We start from the raw sequence: 18306 nt of genomic DNA, 5'->3' as shown, positions 1-18306 counted from the left end.
GTAGATCACCTTGACTGGTCGGCTTTGAGCCCAGATATGAATCCTATAGAGAACTTATGGGCAGAAGTATCCCGCAGGTTAGGTAACATGGGTAACCAACCAAGCACCCTGCAGGAACATAGACACGCCCTCATTGCTTGCTGGTGAGATATTCCACAAGGAACCTTGTTAACCCTGGTCGAGGGAATGCCACGCGATCATGATCTTGAGCTGGCAAGAGATGGACACACCAAATATTCAGTTGTGTTTTCTCAAGCAAGATACTTATCTGAACATGTCACAGTGAGCGTTTTGTTTAAACAATAAAGTTTGCTAGTGTCTTTAATCTCATTTTGTGATAGAAAGAGACCGCCCAAATTTGTTGCGATTGTGTGATCCTTCCATTGTAATGCGCTTCCTCATGTAATTCTTTGTTTACTTGACAAAATTAATTTGGCAAAATGAACCTTTTAACAATTTTGGCCGGTTGTCAATTTTGGCTCCACATTTCAAGCCGGATTGGCGCTAATGATTTCAAGCCGTATTGGCGCTTTAATATCAGGGATATAATTATTTCCCTTGGCTTCAAGGAATAACAGATGATTGTGTTTTCAATTGATTTGAAGTGGCCCAGGTTAAAGAAGAAATAATATATCAAAACAAAACCAAATCACCAGACCATTTGCGCCATTTCCCAATACCTATCATATTTTAATATACGGGAGACAAGGCGGATCAATATACTCATGCAAGAGAAAACCGTAGAACCCGGCGAGGAAACCTGCGAGAGCGAGTATAGAGTGGAAATTCGAAATCAAATATACGTCAAGTCGTCTGGGAACAGCCAGAGCTCGAACTCGGGACCTTAGTGATGCAAAGCGAAGACACTGATCTGCTATGCTAACTTTGCCCCTTCGAGAGATCCGATATGAGGCCTTCACTTTGTATGTGATTGAATGCATTCTTGCCAGATTCTATACCTTGATTACCATGTGTAACATTGAATGTGAATCATAAGCAAGACCAAAACGAAATAAAAACCCACTAAAACATACTTCCAACAAGTATAATCATTCGTTATTCACGCATGTAAACGTCACAACAGTTTGAGTTATTTCAAGCTTCCAATATCCTTGGCAAAAGTCCTGTCCCATTTACTTTCCACAAAATACTTTTATTTTGAAAAAGAATTTGAACTTCGTATGAGAAATCAATGACTATAAAGACTTGCTATATAGTCCTTTTGAAACACACTGGCTCTGAAGTGACCATGGTATTGATTCAAGAATGGCAAAGTTCAACTTTATTGCTTCAGTTCTTGAGATCAGTTCCTGATTGGTGTCGGAAATAAATTCTTTGATTGCTTTCCTTTAGATGATCTATCCGGTACCTCGGAAACTCTATTTTATCGTGCTATATATAAACGAGGAACCCGGGACAAAGCTAGTGATAGCGATACGCGCTCACTTCTGCACATATCATTCCTCTGAACACACCCATTCTGGAAATCTGTGTACTGTTTTCACCATCGCAGATACGTTTGACGTTACCAGAGCAGGAGATTTCACTGCAACAACTTTTCTGAATTTATAAAAGTGAAGGATCAACAAAAACAACAAAAATGGGTGAATGGTCAAACGGATTATTTGGTTGCTTCAACAATTGCGGCCTGTGCATCATCACTTACATTGTCCCGTGCTACACTCAAGGTAAAACAGCCGAAGCTGCTGGCGATTCTTGTTTATTGTGCGGTCTTTCTCTCCTGGTTCCATTCTTAAATATTTATGCCATTTGCAGCACTCGTGGAAAAGTCCGTGATCAGAAGGGCATAGACGGCAGTGGTGTTGGGGATTTGCTCGCCACCATATGTTGCGGATTCTGTGTCATATTGCAATCGGCTCAAGAAATGGGTGTGTCATTTGGAGGAGCTGGTGAATCTATCGCAAGGGAATAAACCATTAATATCGCAAACATTTTATGAGACTGATGCAAGTGCTTATATGTTTAATCTGTAGATTATACGACTAGCTTATTCCTCTTTCGACATTGTTATTAATCCGGTTAAAACTTTATGTTTGAAACTATTTGGCAACGGTTATACACCTCTATACTTTCATTAACACTTCACTTTCACTTTCATGTGATTTAAACCACGTAACCCAACTTTCACAATGCTATATACATTTTACTTCGCACTATATAGCATGAACATCAACTAGACATTATACCATGCATAAACTTTCGGCACGCTACACTTGATGGAATTGCAACACTCCCATTTGCATTAAACTCCACTCCCCATTTGCACTACCGAGGCCAATTCATCTGTTTCACTAACACCTGGCTGATGAGCTTCAAAGTTAAGAAGTGTATTATGAGGAGTCAGTGAGGAGTGTTACGATGTCTATAACTAATGACATCTCGAAGATCATTGGTCCCCAGAATTCCATATTACATTCCTGGTGGAACCCTTCAGCGAGTCTCTCACGACGACCTTGGTATACCTGCAATGGTATACGAGCCGTATTAAATGACTGGAAGTGGTTATTTGGAGAGCAGACAGAAACATTTATTAGTACCTTCATGTTCTAAGGAGTGAGACCACAGCAGGAGTACCAGAGGTTCTTTCATGGGTAACACGTAACAGATCTTCCATCCTCCAAAATATGTAATACCAACAACCCAGCCACCAGTTGAACCTACTTGACACCTACTCATAAACCATCTAAGTTCGGAATAGACTGCGTCAGAAGTTGTGCACGCATCAGATCCATCTCAATGTATGTGTCTTTAACGGCATTCATCGTGATCCTTCTGATTCAATTCCATGCTGTCATTGCCGCGCCGGCTTCCACGGTTCTAGACCTTTATGGTTTTACCTTTAACTTATTATAGTTTACATTACTTTGATTTAAAATACCGAGCGTCTTTTTCTTTTCTTTTTTTTTTTTTTTTTTTTGAACCGCCCTGACTTCAAGACTCACATTTAACCTTCAATAGTAATTCAAATCCCAAGGCTAAAGTCTATTTTTGGTCATTATGTCACCAATAATGTTTACTCAGTCAATACTAAAGATTCCCGATGTTCACTCTAGCATGAATAATGAAATATATTGTACACCTTAGAATTATTATTTCCACAAGTTTGAACTTCTCTGCAACGAGTGAATAAACTGGTGGTACATGTACGCACGCTCCTGAACACACCCATTTGCAAAGTTGGTATGTATCTACCAAGCCGTTTCACATCTATATTGCAGATTATACGATTATAGACCTGACCATATAGGAACTTCTGACTTTAATCAAAAGTTAAAGTACCAACAAGAGGAAAAATGGGTGAATGGAATAATGGATTATGTGGTTGCTTCAACAACTTCGGTCTTTGCATCGTTACGTATTTTATCCCGTGTTACACACAGGGTAAAACAGCCGAAGCTGTTGGCGATTCGTGTATACTCTGTGGTCTGGCACTCCTTATCCCGCTCCTGAATCTTTACGCTGTTTGCAGCACTCGTGGAAAAGTCCGAGAGCAGAAAGGTATAGAAGGCAGTGCTATTGGTGATTGTCTTGTCACCATTTTTTTGTCCATTATGTGTCATAATGCAATCAGCTCAAGAAATGGATGTGTCACTTGGAGCTGGGGAATCTATGGCAAGGGAATAAACCGTCTATACATGGTTTTCATTTTACTTTTGTTGTAACCGCTAATTATGTTACCCAGATTTTACGCATTTGCGAATTGGTCTTACACCTTCGTAAATAGACACTAACGTACGTTGTTAAAGCATTGAACTAAAAGTTTGAACTGGATTTGTTTCGACCTCTCCAGAATTATGATTACTTTTTGTACGTGATTTGGACAACAGTTACTTTCATACACTATTATCGTAACTTTTATCTCTGGCAAAACCAGCAATGGATACTATACCGTACCACTAGCATGTCATGGGCGACGTGTTATTCACTGAAACTTAACTTACCGTGTTCAAAGACCCTATTGTTTCAATTATACTTTAACTCAATTGTTTTTAAATGGCTTTGAATAATCACGGCCAAGAAAACAGACTTTTTCATCCACGCTACTCATAATCGCGAACGCGTACTCGGACGCCGGAATAGTCATGCATTGAGGCCTGTGATTTTAGGAAGCAGTTTTAACGTATTCCAATGCTCCCATTGAATTCAATTCCTTCGGCTACGTCATTACAGGATAACTACAACATTTCGTTCCAAATCTGAACATTGGCAGTTATAGCTTTTTTCTAGAATGTATAATAAGACCACCGAAGAACATGAAGAACTCTCCCTCCGAAATGTCCGACCACAGCTTTTTCATTCATGTAAGAAACACATCTCAAGCATCATAGACACGTGGATTTTTGTTCAAATGATGTACTATAGTCATGATAGTGGTTAAGTCGAAAGCCGTGTAATAAAGACATAATAGGACATTTTACATGGAATTGTAATTTCTGTACTGAAGTAGAGAAAATTAGCTACATGTATGGGGCTTCAACTTTGTTAATACTGCTGTTTTTCTCATTTTTTGCCAAAATGTTTCATTTCAAAAACACCTAATGGCAATTTTAATGACTTATTCAAGTTAAGACATGTAATACTTGGCGGTGCATTATGTAAGCATTTAGTGTCCAAAATATACTAAACAAGCTGTATCAACTGGTATACCCATCAATTTTCTGATGTTTATTGAAAAGTCTGCCTCTTCCAACATTGGATATGCTCAAAATGTTCAGAATGTATAGTTTATGACAATTAATCTACAAATTATTTGGATCTTATGAATCCAATTTCACGCATTCCTACTCCTCAATGGCAACCATTCGCCGCGACGGGTATACCCAACTATCCCACCTAAAATGTGGGATAATGCGGCCTTGAAGGGTATTATAAACTGCATTCTATCACCCGTGTAACACGTAGACAAAAGAATGAGGACAGTTAACACAAAATAATATAACATCAAATTTTAAGCGGGTTTAATCCACCCAATTGGGTACTCACAACACCTGTTTGGTGCATGCGGGTACCCAAATATGGCCGACCAAATCCTGACCATGACTTGGCTCGTTGGATTCGTCTATACAAAATTATACGATATGCATAACCATGGTAACAAAAACGATGTTCAAACGTATTGACTACTTTGGAAAAAATAATTTTGATATATAGCGTGCATATTATATCTTTCATGCGTAGTAGAGTATAGGATCCATTAAGTATAATTTATGTTAATAGGTAATTAAGAGAAAATATGTATTACTTCTAGTTCGGATGTTAACCGAATTTTCTAATACTATAGGTAGTTCCGGATACAGCATTGTAAAAGGAATAACACTATGAACAAGTTTAGCTAACTCAATGTAGCTAATTTGCTCGGTCACGTATTTCTATTCACATGATTAAATTTGAACAGTTTTTGAAATCTTAAAATCTACGAGTCACCTTGGATGTAATGCACCGATAATTTTGAATACAGAGTTCAAGTTATTCTTTACTTTTAATTTACGTACTTCATGTCAACTAATGGGTACCAACTAATGACAACATCAGGTTTACCCTTAGTGTGAGAGAGCGCATAATGATAATTTGGGGAAGATACAAATGAGGGATTATGAGCTTCCTTACCCTATGCGTCTCACACTATAGGGTACATACCAATGGACAATTAAAAGAACGGATAGCTGTTATAACATAAGATTTTGGTTGAAGATTGAATTTCATCAAAATTAATCGTCATCTTGCTAAATATTTTTAAACGAGGTTCTAATAAGGTGAATAGTATCTTTGACATTAAAGGAGGCTAGTCGATAAAAGCAACTGTTTGTTTGTTTTACTGTAGGTTGATCCGTTAAGAGGTCGGTCACCCACCTTACCTTTACACAGTAGTTTTGTGAGGCCTGAGAACACACCAGATAAACACAAAATGGCATTTTGAATACGCGAAATGTCCTTCTGATATCAAATAATTTGGATTTTTTGAAACTTCGCAATATAATACAAATGTTATGGTATGTACTTAGTGTATCTAGCTAGGAGGAAAAGCCGTCCATGATCCATCATGTGGAAAGTTTGACCTTTCGTATTGAAGATATATATGAAATTTCCCAAAAGACCCAAAATGTTTAGGTCTTTTATGATATGTTCATATTTAACAATAGACGGCTTTTCTTCCCAGCTACAAACACTTTAAGTGCATCATTAGATTTCTAAAGTTCATGCATCGAGCTAGGACTACATGTTATGCCACTAGCTTATAAGCTTATCAAAACCTTACCATTTCACCACTATTTACCTAATTGGCTAATAATTTGCCTATATTATTTGATGACAAATTACCAATAAAACTAAATTTTGATTTATGAAAAGGGCACATTCTATCGATTGAGTAAGATCTTATTATCTTATACATAGGAATAAAAACTTTATTCATGGGTGGGTAAATTCTGGAAATATTTGGCATACGATTTGGTACTAAATGAATGGTTCAATTGCCAGTTTGAGGCTCTATACCCTTAAACTTGATGCCCGTGTATGAAGCGTTTGTTTCAGTTAAGGTTTAGTAACTATGTTCAAATGTTGCGATTTGGTAGTTCACAGCATCCTGCGAATGGCAGTTGGCTTTGTCAAAAATTGCATTGATCATTTCATAGCGAGCGTATAGAAGGACTCAAATATCACGGATATACTTTTGTAGGTCCTGTGGGTCTTGAGTTATGTTGTAAAGAGGGCTGGAACAACAACACCTTTGTAAAACGTACATAACTTATTAACAACAATAAATCAACCAAGTTTTCAAAGCCTATGATTTGTAGGCTGAACTTCTGCAAACTGAACATCAAGGTGCTATTTTTTCAATAATAAACATCTCAAAAAAAGTAACTAACCCCCTTAAATAATGGCCATTATTCAAATACGGGCTATTGTATTACAAATCTGTAAAATGCGTTGGAAGCAGAATTTATTTCTGCACATTTTGACACCTCATTTGATACGATAGCCCAGAAAACAATAAAACACCGGTCAATTTAATGTAATGAGGTCCAGATTTGAAAGTTGCACTTACAACAATACAAAAACACAGATATCATTACACACACAGATTTCCTTCCATACTGAATACAAATCAATACAATTTACTGCAACTTTCAAATCTTGGGTTACATTGATTTAAATGTACGCTGTGACGTCAATATTTAGTCAATTGCTACAAATGAGGTGTCAAAATGTGCAGAAATAAATTCTGCTTCCAACTCATTTTACGGATTTACCCATTTTTGAATAATGGCCATTATTTAAGGGGTTAGTTACTTTTTTTGAGATGTTTATATTGATTTAGACAATGAAAATCGATCTTTTTGGTTCCCTCGACCAACAATACTTAGTCAACCCACAAGAGGCGAAGTCGATGCACTATACGGATGAAATCCCAATGTCAATATTGTTTCGCTATCAATCGACGGTCGGGACTTTCCCTCTCACACGCTCTCGGGATAGTGCACTTTCTCACTGCCACAGAATTACCAAAATATTATATAATATTGCACATAAGATTCATAAAAGGAATAATTTTTTTTAAAGTCCAGTGAATTGCTGGAGCGAACGGCTAAGCACCTCTAAAACCACCTTACCAAATCCAAAAGAAGGGGCGGGAAATATAAATCAGAGAGGGGAAAAGGCAATTGGTTAACCTCATGAATATTCCATCCGAATCGTGGTCCAGGTGACGACGTGGGGCAGTCATTGCTATTGATGACTAGAGAGGTCATATTTCATAGCAGTTTCTGGAAAGCGGAGTCCACTTTACAAAGTAAATAACTTCACATATTAACTTCTCCAGGAGCTCATCGTAAAGTTACGATCGTAAAGTTACGACGTACAAACAGTATTCTTATGATTTTACGACTTGATTTTTGAGCAACATAACTTGTACGTATTGGGGTAACGTATTTGTCGTAACGTATCTGTTCAGCTTTTCCCGCCTTTTTCTGAATCGTGCAAGTGTTCAAATTTACCGACTCCATACCAATACGTCATCAGTCATTACCAAACGTACTTAAGTCTGGTATGTATTTGGCTTCATTAATCATGGCGTTTTTCCGAGGGGAGTAGAATTTAAGTAACGTATCTGTCGCGACATGAATGTAACGTAAGGACTTTTTCCATTAAAAGACCTAGATTGTTTTTAAAAAGCTATTGTTTTATATACTAAATAATAATATAAGTCTGCTTGATTCATCACATATGAGAGCATTCATCTACCCTATTTTCACAATTTCTTATATGTTTTCAATGTTGGCGACATACTCTCAAAGACCTGCTGGAAAAATGTAAAAACATGTGTTTTAATGTTTTATACTTTATGATTAGGGCATATAGTACCTTCTAATGAAAATTATGTGTAATCTGTACAGTGATATGCGCGCATTTGTAACAAGTAGGGACACATTATACGGAACGCACCGTGGCTGTGGCGACATGGGAGAAAACAATAGATATGCACAATCAGCTTTATTGTTTTCTAATTTTTAGGCATGTTACAACCTCTAGCCCCACACATTTTAGAAAAGTATCAGTTATTAATTAAAGTTAGTATTATAATAACGATCTGAGTACGATGCGAGACTACAGATAAAGGTAAAGGAGACGATCCTGTATAAACAGTGATCAGAGTGCCCACATCTCTCTTTCATTGGCGATTGGGCCAGACTCCTCCTTGTAATGTTGCTATAGGGGGATCGCTACACCTCCACCACAGTGAGTCTGTTACCTTCCCAGCATTTAAGAATACCGGTACCCATTTAAACACCTGGGTGGAGAGGATTAATCGAGATTAAGTGCCTTACTCAAGGGCACAACACGATGGCGTCGCCGGGGCTCGAACCCGCAACCTTCCGATTATGAGTCAGTGCCCGTTCCGCTAGGTCACCGTGCTCCTTAAGCGACACGGAAATGACATTTTGGACACTTTAGCGGAGAATGTGCCTTCAGGTCATTCCTTCCATCCTCCAAATACTAGTATAATAACAACCCAGCTCAGCAGTTGAAGCTAGTTGATACCTACTCATAAAACCATCTGAGTTCCGTCAGAAGGTGCGTATATGCAGCATCAGCTGCATCTCAACATCTGTGTCCTGCATTGATCGCGTTGCTTATGACAAAAATCCATGCTATTTCATGGCCGCACCGGCTTTCACGTTTCTAGATTTTTATGATTCTACTTGTAACTTGAATATAGAATATTGTGCATGATCTTTGCTTTTTTTGCACCACCCCGTCTTCAAGACCCCTTAGTTTCACGTGAGCTACAATAGCCAATGATAGGCGTTTAAAACCAAAGGCTGAAGTCTGTTATTGGTCACATGTCACGTGATTGACAACAATAGCATTTTACTCACCAGTACTACAGATCCACGATGTTCGCTCTAGCATGAATAATAAGATATATTGTGAGAAAGGTTTGATCTTTCCCTAGAGAAGTCCTTTTCAGAGGCACTGACCTAGGGTACCAACCCCAAGTAATTTTACATGATAAGATATATTAAAACTATCTCCACGGGTTTTTTAAACTTATCTGCAACGAGTGAATAAACTGGGGGTATATATAAACTGGACGCAAAATTCCGGAACACATCCATTTGCAAACCTGCACCTGTACCTGCCTGTTCTTCTTCTTCATCTTCATCTTCATCTTCATCTTCTTCTTTAATACTGCTCAATCCTCCTTAGGGAAGCTGACAAGCAGGGGCACATCTATACGATTATCATTACTTCGATAATAGACCTGAACATATTGGAACAAGTTGTGACTGTTATCAACAGTTAAAGGACCAAGAAGAGCAAAAATGGGTGAATGGAGTAACGGATTACTATTTGGTGCTTTCAACAACATAGGTCTTAGCATCATTACGGCTCTCGTCCCGTGTTACACACAGGGTAAAGCAGCCGAAGCAGTTGGCGATTCTTGTATACTGTGTGGTCTGTCACTCCTTTTTCCGCCCTTCAATGTATACACTGTTTGCAGCACTCGTGGAAAAATCAGAGAGCAGAAAGGTATAGACGGCAGTAAAGTAGAGGATTTGTTCGCCACCCTTTTTTGTTCACTCTGTGTTTTAATGCAAAATGCTCAAGAAATGGATGTAACAATACTCGGAGCTGGGGAATCTATGGCAAGGGAATAAACCGTTTTCATTAACTCTTACATGTAGTGCTACCCAGATTTTACGCATTTATGAACTGGTCTTGCACCTTCGCAAATACAAACTAACGTACCTTCGCAAATGAAAGCATAGAACTAAAAGTTTGAACTGGATTTGTTTCGACCTCTTCCAGAATTATGATAACTTTTTGTACGTGAATTTGACAACTGTTACTTCATCATACACTACTTTTTATCTCTGGCAAAACCCGCAATGGATACTGTTACCGTACCACTAGCCCGGACCACTAGCATGTCATGGACCCTGAGTTATTCACCGGAACTTATCTTCACGTGTTCAGAGACCCTGTTGTTTTAATGTACTTTAAACTCAATTGTTTTAAAATGACTTTGAATGATCACGGCCAACAAAGCAGACGTTTTCATCCACGCTACTCATAATCGCGACGCGTATTAGGACGCCGGCGTATTCATTCTTTGAGGCCTGTGATTTTAGCAGTTTTGACGAGTTTCCACGCTCCCATTGGATTGAATTGATTACTAGGCTGCGTCATTACACGATATCTACAACATTTCGCTCCAAATCTGAACATCGGCAATCCTAGCTTTTTTTCTAGAATGTATAATAAGACCACCGAAGAACATGAAGAAGTCTCCCTCCGACCACAGCTTTTTCATTCATGTAACAGAACACGTCTCAAGCACCATAAACACGCGGGTATTTGTTCAAATGATGAACTAGTGGGAAAGCCGAAAGCCGTGTATTAAAGACATATTAAGACATTTTACATGAAATTGTAATTTCTGTACTTAAAGGAGTATTTCGTGATCCCAGCATCCTCTTTTTTATGATATTTTTTATTTTTATGATTCCGATTTTGCGTTTGCGAGCAATGCATAATGTGTATTACCATGATTACAATGCTCCATAGAAATATGTGTTCTAATTTCGTTCTGGTGTACCAGAACGTAATTTTTGCTAAACGAGGTCATCTGTAAGCAATAATTTGTACATAAATATTTTGTAGCCAGAGGTTTTCTTGTGAAAAGTAGGGGGATGATGCTGTGGATCACGAAATACCCCTTTAAGTAGAGATAATTAGTTACATGTTATTTGAATGGGGCTTCAACTTTGTCAATACTACTGTTTTCCTAATTTTTTATCAAATTTTTCATTTCAATTTTAATGACTTATTCTTCACTTTTAAGCAATTTATAAACAATCTTATCTTTTGCACTTTTTCTGGGATCACTGAGCCGCCCTTTAAGACATGTAATACTTGGCGGTTTTATGGAAGCATTTAGTGTCCAAAATATACTCTAAAAGCTGTATCAAAATGAATGGTATATACCCATTAATTTTCGGATGTTTTTTGAAAAGCCTTCCTCTTCCAAATGCAACATTGGATATGCTCAAATGTCCAGAATGTATAGTTTATGACTTGTTATACAATTAATCTATATACAAATTATTTGGATCTCATGTTGACTTTTGATGCGTCAAACTCATCCATTATCAATAAAAACTGCCGGTTACCAACCATTTTGATACAGCTCGTATTATCATGACCACACGAGATGAAACGACATGAATAACCGCGATAACAAAGAAGATGTTTCAAGCTTGTGTGGCTGAAAATTTATTGTCTACTATGGAAATAATAATTTGATATTATACATATTTATTTATTTATTTATTTATTTGTTTATTTTTTTACAACGTGCATATTATAGTAATTTCGGCATTTTCATGCGTAATATCCAATAGGTAATTAAGAGAAACTGTGTATTACTTCTTGTTTAGATGTTAACAGAATTTCCTAATACTATTAGTTCCATACAACATTTTTATAGGAGTAATACTATGCAAAAAGGTTTAGCAAATGAAGAGGTTGCAAAAGGCCTTACATCCACATGTGGCTGAAATTGAGTTACTTTCATGGCATTATAGTGTGGGTAAAATACACATTTTTGTGGTTATTTGACATTCATACTACCTTCCATTCAGGAGATATCGTATATTTCCCATTTGTGAAATCTTTCGGAATTTCCGGAAATCGAAATCTGAACTTAAAATGAATATAAAATAGTTTTAATTGTATAATCATGATAATATTAGCCTTGAAGCCAACTGTTTTTGGGTCACTATGTTTGTTTGAAAACAAAATCATTTTAATTAACAAAAGTTGTAGCTTTGGAAATACTAAAAAAATGGCATTTTGCCGAATTTAATGAAAAATTTATAAATAAAAACTAAATGAGATATTTAAACTTTTCTTTTTGATTTTGAAAGCATCAGTCAAGTTACATAAAGTGGTGCAAAAATAGGCTCAAATTTGATTGCAAACGTGGTTTCTAGAAAAGGTGTAAATTTATTTTGCTGCAAAAGGCCTTACATGCACAAAAGGCGCGATATAAAATAAATAATAAAACAAGTATAGGCAGGCTTGAAAATTGTGCCAAACCTATTCTTTCAGTTTACATTCATTAACACTTCATCCAAAACCAAAAAGACTCAAAGTAATAATTGCACAACTCAAAAAGTCAAAAAGTGGAAGGCCTTTTGCAACAAATCCCTTCAAAACTGTAGATAATTATTTCTGTCATACTGTTGTGGTATAATTAAATGTAGGCAATTTTCTCACATATTTTATTTATTAAATTTGAACGTGAAATCTTTTGCCTGTGTAAAATCTTCAGATACAGATGACAAAATTGGTATACCCTTCGTGTGTGAGAGAGAGAGAGCATAATTTGGGGAAGATGCTAAATGAAAAAAAAAATTGATGTCGAATGTCTGGTGGGAATATAGGCCTAGTCGATTTTACATCAATTAGCCCGTCAATTAGTTACACGTGACTGGAAATAAATTGAATAACGAATTGACCTTTTCGGTAAATCCCACAAGCCTTTGCGAGTACATCGTCACGCCGACTTGCAATGCGCAGTAACGATGTTCGCATCGGCGCAGATAGGCGTGACGTCAATTGACGACATCTCAGGTGTTCTGGCAAAGGCTTATTGGATTAAGCGAAAAGGGCAATACTTAATGCATCGAATATTCGACGTCGAGTTACGGCTTTGAGGCTCTATATCCTCAAACTTGATGACCGTGCGCGAAGCGTTTGTTTTAGTTAAAAGGCGACGTCGATACGGATGATGTCACAAGGTCAATATTGGGCTATTCTAGAAACTAAGAACACCTACCCTAAAGAAGACATGGGAAAATCAAATTTTCCCATGTCTTAAACGTCATAGCAATTGCAAACACCAACATATACACCCTCCCCCCCCCAACATACACACTCCCACACCTGAACATGAGAGTCCGTAATCATTATTTGTAAAATCCAATTGAATAGTGATAGCTGATTGATCATTGATTTTTGGTTATATCGAACATCGATTATCCCCCAACACCATCTCAAACACTGCTTACCAGCGTGTAAATTAAGACTGTAATCATGAACTCCTTAGGCAGATATACGAGATCTGCAGAGATCCATCTTTACTGTTTCACACCAACCCGAGCCATTGTAACTCCTGTGTGGGAACCCAAACCGAATTTTCACAGTTTGGAACAAGACCAGCGCTAATCTGATCTGACTTTACTTTCTTGGCAATAATACTCAGAGAATAGAATAGTAGAAGCTTCATCTGGGGCCCAACATCAACCGTCATCTAAATATAAAACAAGGAAAAATCCCAGCTTTCTCCAGTGCTTTACCAATGGTCTCAAACATTTAGGGAGCCGATGACAGTCCAAAAGGGAGCACAATGAATGTTAAAATTAGTTTGTTCCATTGCGAATCTACGAAAACCCTAAATATTGCTAGTGTGTGTGTGGGGGGTATGTCTTGATGGTGATACCCGGACTTTAAATTAAATGAAATTAAACAATTATCTTTTAAAAAATAACTAAGGGCAGTCTACCAATCATCACTTTATTATATTAACATGCCTTAGGGGTACTACACCCTGTGGTAAATTTGTGACTATTTTGAATTTTTCTCAAAAATAATAACACACTGGTAACAAAAATTATGTATATTATTGGGGCAAGGAATCCATTACTACACTGAAATTTCAGTGACTCAAGCCAAGCGGTTCAGTATATATGATAAGAAATGAGGTACATCATAGTGGTACCTTATTTCTTATCATAAATAACGAACCGCTTGTCTTGGGTCACTGAAATTCCAGTGTAGTAACTGGATTCCTTGCCCCAATAATATACATAACTTTTGTTACCACTGTGTTATTAGTTTTTAAGAAAAATGCAAAAGTAGACACAAATTTATCGAGGGGTGTAGTACCCCCTTAAGGGGTATAATCCACGCGTCTAGTACGCACTCGTTTCTAACTGAAATTTCTGTGAAATCTTGTCCGCGCAGTTCTTGCCGCCACGCACGCGTCAAACTAAAAACTGCGTGGAGTGTGCGCCAGGCACTGGTAAGAAGTTCAGCTACGCGAGAGTACCGTGTTTTCATCGCCATTTACCAATGATTTTTGTAGAAGAAAGAAAGATAAACAAAGAATATATTTGTGTATATTCTCAGAATATACACAAAGAATAAAAGAAGGAAAGAAATAACTAAAGAAATAAAGAAAGAAAAAGTTCAAGAGTGAAAGAAAGAAAGAAAGAAAGAAAGAAAGAAGGAAAGAAAGAAAGAAAGAAAGAAAGAACACTAATAAAAGGAAGAAAGAAAGAAAAGAGAAGGAATAAAAGGAAGATAAACAAAGAAAGACAGAGTGAAATAACAGAAAATTTAAGAATAAAGGAAACTGAAAAAAATAATGTAATAAATCAAATAAATAACAACAACAGAAAGAAGGGAGAAAGAATAAAAAGAAGAAAGGAAACGAAAACAAAACAAAACAAAACAAAGACAGAAGAAGGAAAAGTAAGAAAGAAGGAAGACAGTATTAAATAATGAGGGGAAAGAAAGATAAAATAATAACCAAGATAACAAAATATATAGACCTAGGCCTATAGACCTAGGCCTAATTAGACTAGGGCGAGCCCATTTCAGAAATTCAAAAAATGTATTATTTCATGGAAAAGAAAATTATGATGTAATTAAATGGTATTAGCGTTACACATCTCTCATTTGGTTACATACTTCGTAATGTAATGTAACACAATTTAACTCAATTTTGGTAAAGGTTGGGCAAGAGGAAATCAATAATACGTAAAAATATAGGCTATAGGATTATATATTATATAAATTATATAAATAAAACTAGGTCTATTTAAACATTAATAGGCACAGTAGGCCTACGAAAAAATATATAAAAGTGATATCAAACGGCCTTTTTATTTGTCTTATTAACTAGTATTATATAAGTTATTTATTATAAAGCAGTTTCTTATTTTACTGATTGTTAATATAATGAAATTATTTCAATAGTATTTTAAGGTAAAATTCTGTAATTTGAAATATATATTCACATGAAGTAAATTTTATTTTTTTAATAAAATGTCTATTTTCACATCTGAGTTACTTCGCGTGCAGCTGACTTTATAACTTATGATAAAACAAGAATGATACGTAGATCGAACCAAGTTTTCCCAGCAAACACAAAAAAACGTTAAAACTTTTTTAAACATTTGGGTTTTGATTTGAGTAAATTAAATGTCGGGTTATATAAAGGTTATGAAAACGTTTTAATACGTTTGTATGAAAACACACTACAATAATATTTCTAAAATGTTTTCAAAGTGTTATTGTAAAAAATATGTTTTGCAAATATATTTTGCCAAATATTTTGTCAACACTGAAACAACATTATGTTAGAATGTTTGCAGTATAACGTTTTTGAGTGTTTTGAAAACGTTTTATACCCTTTATAACCCTTTAAATAACCCGACATTTAAACGTTTGCAACCTTTTATAACCTTTGCGAATGATGTCGAAAATGTTTTGTGTTTGCTGGGTACCTGCCTAAAATGAGATGATATTTGAGTAATATTAATATGACTCTAAACATGATAAATAACGGGATCCACTAATATTTAAGTTAATAATTAAAGGCCTATTCAGTGATAGCCTGCAAAAAAAGTATCATTGTTTATAGGATTGCATAGGAGTGAAGGATAAGTCATTAAAATTGTCATAGGTAGGCCTATACAAGTATTTTTGCTATATGCAAAGCAACGAGAAAAAACGGCAGTATTGACAAAGTTCAAATTCAATTCAATTAAATATCTCATTTTGTTTGTTGGCTTAACCACTTTTGGTTTTCGATTTTTGAAGAACTTCATATTGAGTGAAACTATATAACCTAATGGATACTTTGGAATCAAGAGGGTTAATAAAACCGAAGAAAATCACCCTACTGTCTTGTTGCAGGTGTTTGCGATATCACCTGCATACGCGGACAATTTAGCGCGTATGAGCTGCGACAAGTTTTTGCGAGTGACGCGCTATGATATCGCACTGGTATTTTGAACCAAAAAATATGCCATTTCCGCTCAAATTGTGAAAAAGTAACTCGGTGACCCCCAGTTTTTATTAGCTTTAATGAAACATCCTATCCGTGCGCATATTATATCAAAAAATCAGCAAAATTGTTGGGGTAGATTTTTTGTTATAATCGAAAATATGTCTAAATTTTCCATTTTTCCATAGACGCCTGTACTAATTTTTCCCAAAAACAGCCTTTTTAAAATGGTTATTTCTCAAAAACGAGCTCGGTGACCCCTCTTTTTTATTTTAGATATTCGAAGTATATCGATGAAAGGTAATTGGTACGAAGTTTAAGAAAAAATGTTGGACGGGATCTTGTATGGATTATACCCCTTAAGTCTAAGATTCATCTAAATTTGCCTGATTTCTGCACAGAAACAGAAACAGACAGCGGATTAATAAAGTCGGTTTAATATATTTACCTCTACTGCTAGCCCTGCACTTAAAATAGCTTCAGAAACAAATTCGACATGAGCTAGGTAGGGAAGACTTATTGTTCTTAAGAACTGCAGATGTTGGTGACGAAATAAGTGGAAGTTTATATCCATGCTCAATAATGCTTATTACAAATTCATAAAATTGTACAGACGTTTTGAGTCTTCCTGTTATGAAAGGATCACAAGTACCCGCTTCATCATATCACCAGAAAGTCCAAAAAGTTCCGGTAGATTAATGATATCAGATTTCTACTGCCAACTAGCCAGCCTCACCCTCACTCTTGTTGTCTGCGAGACGAATTAGCTTATTTCTGTGATTGATACTGGATGTAGCCTGCTTCAGCACTTCCTTGGCTTGGCCCACTTCATTCTTCTCCAGAAAAATACTCGCTTCTTCAATCTTTTCCTCCACCTCTGAATGAAAATGTCATTGCTTCTTCTTCCTTAGCAATTTGCAAAATTGCTAAGGTCTGTTTCTGTCAAGTTCTTTCTTTGTTTCTTTCTTTCTTTAAGTTAGGCGTGCAGCATAACTTATTTCTTTCTTGTGCTTTCTTTCTTTCTTTCTTTCTTTCTTTCTTCTTTCTCACAATTTGCTTCTTCTGCCACATCCTTGATCGGATTTCGACCAAACTCGGTCACAAGCAGTATTGGGTAGCTGGCTACAAAAGTTATGTGTTGTTTAACGTCAGAGGTCATCCAAGGGGTCACAGAAAAAAAAAAGGTCATTTTAACCGAAAATGCTCCGATTGAGCTGAAATTTAAATGCAATGATCCTTATGACATTCTAAACATGTTTCAAATATTTTAAAATTTATTTAATATCATTAAGGGGGCCATAAAGGGGTCAAAGGTCAAGTTTATCAAAATGCTCCAATTGAGCTGAAATTTAAATGCAATGATCCTTATGACATTTGAAACATTTAAAAAATATTTTAAAATTCATTTAAGGTCATTAAGGGGTCATAAAGGGGTCAAAGGTCAAGTTTTTTAAAATGCTCCAATTGAGCTGAAATTTCAATGCAATGGTCCTTATGACATTCTTAACATTTTAAAAACATTTTAAAATGCATTTAAGGTCATTAAGGGGTCATAAAGGGGTCAAAGGTCAAGTGTTCCAAAATGCTCCAATTGAGCTGAAATTTGAATGCAATGATCCTTATGACATTCTAAACATGTTGAAAATATTTTAAAATTCATTTAAGGTCATTAAGGGGGCAATAAAGGGGTCAAAGGTCAAGTT

General features: G+C 36.3%; 1 protein-coding gene across 1 annotated transcript in view; it reads left to right on the top strand.

Annotated features, from left to right (window-relative positions):
• Nucleotides 1-1930: 1930 nt before the first annotated feature.
• Nucleotides 1931-18306, top strand: part of LOC140148293 (uncharacterized) — a 60586-nt gene continuing 44210 nt past the window's right edge. The window contains exon 1 of the mRNA XM_072170190.1: nt 1931-7810. Coding sequence (XP_072026291.1) covers nt 7753-7810 — 58 coding nt within the window. The 5' untranslated portion in view covers nt 1931-7752. The remainder of the gene's footprint in view (nt 7811-18306) is intronic.

The sequence above is a fragment of the Amphiura filiformis genome, chromosome 3 (assembly GCF_039555335.1).
Source record: "Amphiura filiformis chromosome 3, Afil_fr2py, whole genome shotgun sequence".
In the NCBI taxonomy this organism is placed as follows: domain Eukaryota; kingdom Metazoa; phylum Echinodermata; class Ophiuroidea; order Amphilepidida; family Amphiuridae; genus Amphiura; species Amphiura filiformis.
This window is presented reverse-complemented; position numbering and strand designations above follow the sequence as displayed.